The following is a 7,000-nucleotide window of genomic DNA, read 5'->3' on the forward strand; positions in this document are numbered from 1 at the left end:
GTGAGACAGTCTTGGAGTAGATACATCTGATAGTCATTCGATGAGACAGATGGAGAGGAGTGCTCAGAGTGGTGTTGGATTTGATTGAAATCACCTCCCACGAACCACACTTTGTTTTCCAGATCCAAGGAAGAATGGAGATGAATCAGCTCAGTCCGAAGATCCGAGCGATCAGCAACAAGATTCGAAGCATAGACAGCAGTATAGTAAAATGGCTCTTTGTTGGGGATAGTGATGAGACAGGTAAGGCTTTGCCAGCTCTGGTGAACAACATGGAGCTTCAGTGGGTCTTTCCAAATGAGGATTATTCTACCGTCTTCATCCGATAGGTGGTTAGAGGTAAAATGCCAGGCTGGGCAGAGTTTGGTCAGTAGGGGCAACATAGATAGTTCTTTAACATGAGATTCAAGGATAGCACCAAAAAGAGGCTTATGGGTAAGAAGCCAACTAATAAATATCTGATGTTTATCCGGGTCATTTAGGCCTCGGATGTTCCAAAAAAAGAGTTTGACACTCATTAAAGGTGTGAAGGAGGATCCTCGTTTTGAAAGCAAGGATCAAGAAGCAAAAATTTATTTGTACGGAGGATAGGGCCAGGAGGGTTGGAAAGGGGGAGGGAAATTTGTGGTGGTGGAGTTTTTGACATGGCGGAGAAGGGTAGTGCTTTTATGGGGTCAGAGCATAGGGGGAGAAAAGGGTTCGGGTTTGTATTTGGAGTGGAAGTAGGTGAGAAAGTTGGCGATGATCTAGATCTTTTAAGAGAAGGCCGTGGGTGAGGAGGTGATGCTGGGATTAAGGCATATGCGGTTTGAGCTAAGGTGGGAGGAGTGTGAGGAGCAAGAGAACCAGAGGGTGGAAGAGAGGGTTCAGGTTGGGGTGGTGGATTGGCGTGCGAAGCACTCAGTTTTTCAGATGATGGAGGGTTTTTATTGACAAAAATCATAGAGGAGGGCTTTTTAGTAGTTTGTTTTGGTGGAGGAGTTTTTGGTTTGGTCGATGGAGGAATGGGGTTTTTCGGGGGGGTATAGTGGAGGTAGTTTTTGATGACATGTCCCAGTTCATGGCAGTGTGAGCACGTTGGAGGGACCCAAGGGTAGTGCACCAGGACCTCAACAACTTCACCGCTTTGGCGCCGAAACTCAACTACCGAAGGCAACGGCTTGGTAAGATCTACTTCCACCTTTACATGAGAAACTGTTAGGCTCACCAGATTTTTTTGTAAAATCATCTGTCTCCTTTGGTTCACCTACTAGGCCTGCTACTAAGCTTAGACCCTTGTTGTAACGAAGATCAAGAGGGACACCAATGAGGTGAGCCCATATCTGTATAGCTTTCAGTGTTGGAGTGGACATAGAGTGCTCAGAAGACCACTGAGCAGTGTGGAACATAGAGTCACCAATGTACCATACACACTTCTCAAGGATCTTGCTGCGAAGGTATTCACTTGGGATCCTTACTAGAGTAGAGCGATTGATAGGGTTGTTATGGATCTCTAGTTTTTTTCTCTTTTCCCCACATATGATTCAGCACACTCTGAATCTGATTGAAAGGTGGAGGTTTCCCGTTATAATAGCAAATAATGAAGTCTCTATGAAGCTCAGCTCCTTCGTGGAAAACCTCATCAGGGATAAGAACTCTCGGCCTACCCGACTCCGAGATTGATACTGGAGCAAGTCTTTTAAGAGTTTTATCCTCAGAAGCTCTGATTTTCTCAACTAGAGAAGACTCAGAAGCGACATTGGGAGCAGCAAAGGGGGGAGGAGTCGAGTTATTGGGATTTTGGTTGGAGGTAATGGTTTCAGAACTAGGGTTTTGGGGAACTGTGTTTTGGGAGGTAGTTTGTTGGTCATTTGAGGAGACTTTGTTTGTAAGGATGGGGGAGGGTTGATTTGGTGGTAGCGTGGTAAATCTCTGGGTAGTGAAAGGGGATTTAGAGCAAGACCCTGCCTCCACTGTGTTAACAGGAAAGGAGAAAGAGACAGTTGGTTCAGATCCAGTCTGGGGATCAGTTTCAGGCCCTGATATAGGACCAGTTTCTATTTGAGTGGCTGCTCCTACCATCTCTTCTTGAGGAGTCATAGTGATGTCCACAGATTTGGCAGCAGCAACAGTTTGAGAAGGGTACCTAGCTCCACGAACAGAGCGTTGGACAGTAGGGTATTTGAACTTAGGGGCGGCCGGGGAATTAGTTAAGGGTGGGTAATCTTGGGGCGACAGGGGGGAGGTTGGGTCTGGAGGGTCTGGGGGAAGGTCAGGCTGAGGGGTGGGTCACCGGTAACAGACGACGGTGGACTAGAGCCGGAAGAGCAGCCAGGAACTCTCCAAGGGTTCTGCATTGGGAAGCGAGTCAGAGAGCTTTTGACTTTTTTTTTATATTTTTGCATATGTGTTTATAGATTATTCGTTAATTTACTTTGTGAAATGATATTATTTAATGTTTATGTTCTTGTAAATCAAATAAATTTGATGTTCATCAAATAAATATAAATATTAAGTTAATTTATTTTAGTTAAGAGCATGACTTGTTTAGTATTAAAAACTATTTATCTAAAATAATTCACATAAGTATTACGTTTTGAGACATATATTTAAAATGATTGTTTAACTAATTTATAATTTATTACATTAGATTAAACTAAATACTACAGTAGAACTTTTATAAATTAATAATGTTGGGATTTTGAAATTTTATTAGTTTATAGAGATATTAATTTAAAAAGTTTTCTTATTTAAAATTCTTATTTTATGATATATATTTATTCTAAGTTTAAAAAAATATTTGTATTTTAGTGTATAGACATTAATTGTTAGTTTTTGAAATTTGACATTTATATTAATTTTATTATATCATTTGGTGTATATTATATATATATATTGCATAGAACTTAAATGTGGTTTTAGATATAATATTACTAAATCGCATCAAAAATATATTAAGTGTTAAGAAAATATAAAGATAAATTCATTGTGAATAAAAAACAAACAATATAATAATAGGTTCTTATTTATATAAAGCATGTATACATATAAATTATTAGTTTATAATTTTAATGGGGCCATGTATTTACATAGAATTTTCTAAAAAAATATTATCTTATTATTTTATCGATTTGTGTCAAATTTTGAACCAATCCAAGTTGGGACAGGCAAAATTTGTTAATTTATAGAGATTATAAATTTATCGAGTATTAATTTATAAGGGTTATTGTTGTCGAAAAATAATCTATCGAGTTACTCGTATCAAATTTGTTATTAGAATTATAAAAAAATAATCTATCGAGTTACTCGTATCAAATTTAGATAAAGGTTTTGTGTAATGTATTTAATAGTTTTTTTTACTATACATATGTTTTAAAATCACATTATGAGTAGATATCTTGATATAAAACCATAAATGACATTTTATTTGAAATTTGATGAAATGAAATTCTTCTTACTAATCAAACACAAAACATTGTTGTTGAAAAAGAAAACCACAAAACGATAAAAGTTTGAATATATGAGAGAAAATTCTATTAAATTCATTAGGAGAAAACCGAAGTGGTGAGGAGACGAAAAAATTTTGTGGATCTGTTTCTCCAATGGCAATCTTGAAAAACAGTGTCATACTCCATTGATGCTAGCTAGATGATATTTTACTGTTCAATAACCTTCTTGATAAAATGTACGTCTGTTGTTGCTAACAAAATTAATCTAAAAGATTCACGGGTTTGTTCAGTTTTCTTAGTTGAAAGACCAGTCGGGATGAGATGAATCAATCTTCGGCTGTCCAAAAGAACACTCTCTTATGTAAGCCTGAATAACCAATGATTTCGCAAGATCATCCAAGTAAGAACATAGTTCTCCTGCGGGGGCTAACCAAATCAAACCAGTCAACTCACAGCAACAAAAAACTTAGCATAAGATAAGAGATAGACATCAAATGTTAAAAATTCATTTCTTGCCAAGAAAATTGTCATTTGTGTGTAGGACTGTAAGTCACTGGAAGCACTCATGTATTGTCATGCATGCATTGCCCGGCAAGATCAATTGCAGTTAGGAGGAACAAATAAACATATAAACGACAATGTTAAAGAGATTGAATTACTTTACTGGATTAGGAAGACCACTGTAAGGTTCATCATCAGTGGATATAGTGTTTGAAGCAGATAACTCTTTGAACCTCTGAAAAATTTAAGAGAACATTGAAGAGTAGAAGTCTACCAATGTGCTCTAGTGTATTGAATTCAATGTAGGTACACTGTTTTGACCCTATAACAAAGAGTATAAGAGAGAGTATGTGTATGTATACATATATCATATATATACCAGTCAGAACTTAGAACCATGAAAAAAATCAATCAACGTACTATAAGCTATGAAAATTAATTTTTCAAAACTAATATGTACTTATAAAGATGAAAAATCATGAGACTAAACCCTAAGTAGAGGTCCAGATCCCAACTTGGAATCTCTCAAGAATTTTTTTTTGCAATCAAGAGCAAATGCCTCTTATACACCAATAGACAACAACAAAACCCAATTAAGCTAGTAATAGAAAAAGAAAATAAAAACATTTTAGTGAAATCTACTTGGTCACACGTATAAAGACTAATAGCAGTGGTGGCCGTTTTAATTTAATTATTTTTAAAGAAAAGAAATGTTGTGATATAACAACGAAGAATGGCTTGACATCTTATTATAATGTGCTCATTTTAACTAAATAATTAATACAAACATGATGCTCGATTGGCTTACTATTTCTTTGCAGCTTCTGATACGAAGATTGCAGAACTTTTCTTACTATCAGTGATGTTGATATGGGCTTTGTGTTCCCCTATTCAAGTTAGTTAAACAGATTATGAGAAACAAAGTAAGGAGGCTTTATACTATATTATTAAGCTGTACCAAGCACACTATTCAATCACAAAACATAAGTTTTGCAAAGATAGGCAAAGCAAATTTACCTTAAGACTCAAGAGTTTGGGTTCTCTTTTTACGTTTAGCTTCAGCTTGCATTTACATAGCAACACTCACTCAATTGGGTAGCAAAGTAACATTCTTGCCGTATTCCAGATTCTTCCATAAACCCTCCAAGAGGATGTTAAGATTAAAGACACTGACAGCAAACTCACGCTTCAGCATCACCAGGGGAACTCCTATAAAATGCGCCCAATGCCTATCTCTCGCTTAAGGTCCTGTCAAGTTGACAAAGGAAACGAAAAGATTATTTTTCTTTCCAAAGCTAATGTTGATGAAGAGAGAGAGAAATAAAGCTATAGTGGATACAGACGTGAATCTGCTCAAGAATGAAGCGGATCCCCTTGACAATTGCAACAGCATGGAGGCTACCAGACTCATCTTTAGCTTGACACAAGTCACACAACCTGTGAAGTTCCTCCAGTAAACTCTGGTGGGTGCTTTCATTCTCACGGTCAGTGGCTGGAGCCGAGAGTTTCCGAAGAGTAGCTAATGCAAACTCAAGCATCTTTTCAAGGTAATCAATATCCAAGGTGCCAGAGTTAAGCAACTACCAATAAAATAAGAAATGAGAACCACATCAGTTGAAATATATATATAAACAGATCAGTCACTAAAGATCAGAAGAGATGAGGCAAACCTGTGAGAGAAGGTCAAGATCAATAGTTTCAGTTATTTCCACTTTCCAGCTATCAGGCACCATCTGGCAAAGCTCGTCCCTCACTTCTCTCATAAGGTTAGAGATGCAGCTATAGTCAGGTGCCTCTAGTTTCATTGATTCCATCACACTATCCGAGAAAGCTTTCTCCATAGTCTCCTTTACCGTCCTCTACATCACACATTTTAAAAAACACAACGCTGAGAAACCTTGTTATTAAGTTACTTCAACCCAAAGAAAACAAACCTTTAGACTGTCCTCTTCATCCTTGACACTGGATCCACCCGGTAACTTGAAATCCCAATCGTGCAGGAAACATTCAAGCAGCCTAATCAGAGAAATCAAGTTGATGAAAGTATTAGTGTCGATCATGTTGCGGTAAACATAAAACGCCTCCGGAAAGCACATAAACCTAAAATTCAATCCCAGAATTATTAATACCACGATAGAACCAAGGTCTCCGATCGTGATACCTCTCGAGTTTGGTGGGATCACCATTCCTGCAAGAGTGTAAACCTCGAACAGAAGATAGTACCAAAACAGTCTGCAAGAGTGTAAACCTCGAGTTTGGTTTCAACTTAGCTGAAACATACAAACCAATATAGTGTTTTGCGATTCTAACCTAACGAAGGTACTACGTGCTTGCTCATCAATGAATGATGATCTTAAATGATTGACAACAATGATTGACAACCCACCTGATCTCGGCGGCACGGGCGGCGGAAGCACCGTACCAGTGATGGAATTATGTCAAACTTTCCATGTAAAGTCACAACCCCTCCAACTCCGGCTCCAGTTCCGCAATTATTCCCATGAATCGTCACCGGCTGACGGAGAACGGTGTTAGCCACCGTGCCGTTACCTCTGAGCACGGAGACACCTCTCCTTCTCCGGCGAGCGTAAGTGTTGACGCTCTCAACTATGTCGGCTCCAGATGAGACTTCAAGAACATGAGATCTAAGGACGTTAGGGCATGAACTCAGAGATTTGGAGAAGACGAACTGGAAGAGTCCGAGAGAAGAGAATTGCAAAACTTGCCACGAAAAAGGTTTTGGGGGTGGAGATGGGCCGAATAAAAAAATTTACATAGCCCACACAAAATGTCCAGCGATTGTGATGTGTCAAAATACATGTTCCTGATTGGCCTGAATTAACTATCCTACGTGGCGTGCTCTGCTCTGTATATCGGGCTTTTAGTATAGTAAGATTTGGACGTGGTTCTTTTTAGCTTAGACCATCAATGCTCAGAAAAAGAAATTATCCATTTAGACAAGTCTATTTGGACGTGGAAGCCCAAATGACATCCCTAGACAACCTTTTCATTGTCATAACCTCAGTGCATTTGATAAGGAAAGCATATATATACGAAGAAGAAACAGCATT

The 7,000-nt window shown here is 38.2% G+C and overlaps 1 protein-coding gene across 2 annotated transcripts; it reads right to left on the minus strand.

The window, feature by feature from the left end:
• Positions 1–3,377: 3,377 nt before the first annotated feature.
• LOC106435048 lies at positions 3,378–6,862 on the minus strand. Of its 2 annotated transcripts, XM_048747821.1 has the most exons (7): positions 5,864–6,862; positions 5,600–5,788; positions 5,273–5,509; positions 4,947–5,177; positions 4,738–4,816; positions 4,088–4,164; positions 3,378–3,854 (listed from the first exon to the last, which is right to left on the minus strand). In XM_048747821.1, the coding sequence occupies exons 1-4, from the start codon at positions 6,113–6,115 to the stop codon at positions 5,139–5,141; spliced, it is 717 nt and encodes a 238-aa protein (XP_048603778.1). In that variant the 5' UTR covers positions 6,116–6,862; the 3' UTR covers positions 3,378–3,854; positions 4,088–4,164; positions 4,738–4,816; positions 4,947–5,138. The 2 variants fall into 2 exon arrangements, with proteins under 2 accessions (XP_048603778.1, XP_048603777.1); XM_048747820.1 differs by having other exon boundaries at positions 3,378–4,164.
• Positions 6,863–7,000: the final 138 nt, after the last annotated feature.

This window comes from Brassica napus, chromosome C2 (assembly GCF_020379485.1).
Source record: "Brassica napus cultivar Da-Ae chromosome C2, Da-Ae, whole genome shotgun sequence".
Lineage (NCBI taxonomy): Eukaryota > Viridiplantae > Streptophyta > Magnoliopsida > Brassicales > Brassicaceae > Brassica > Brassica napus.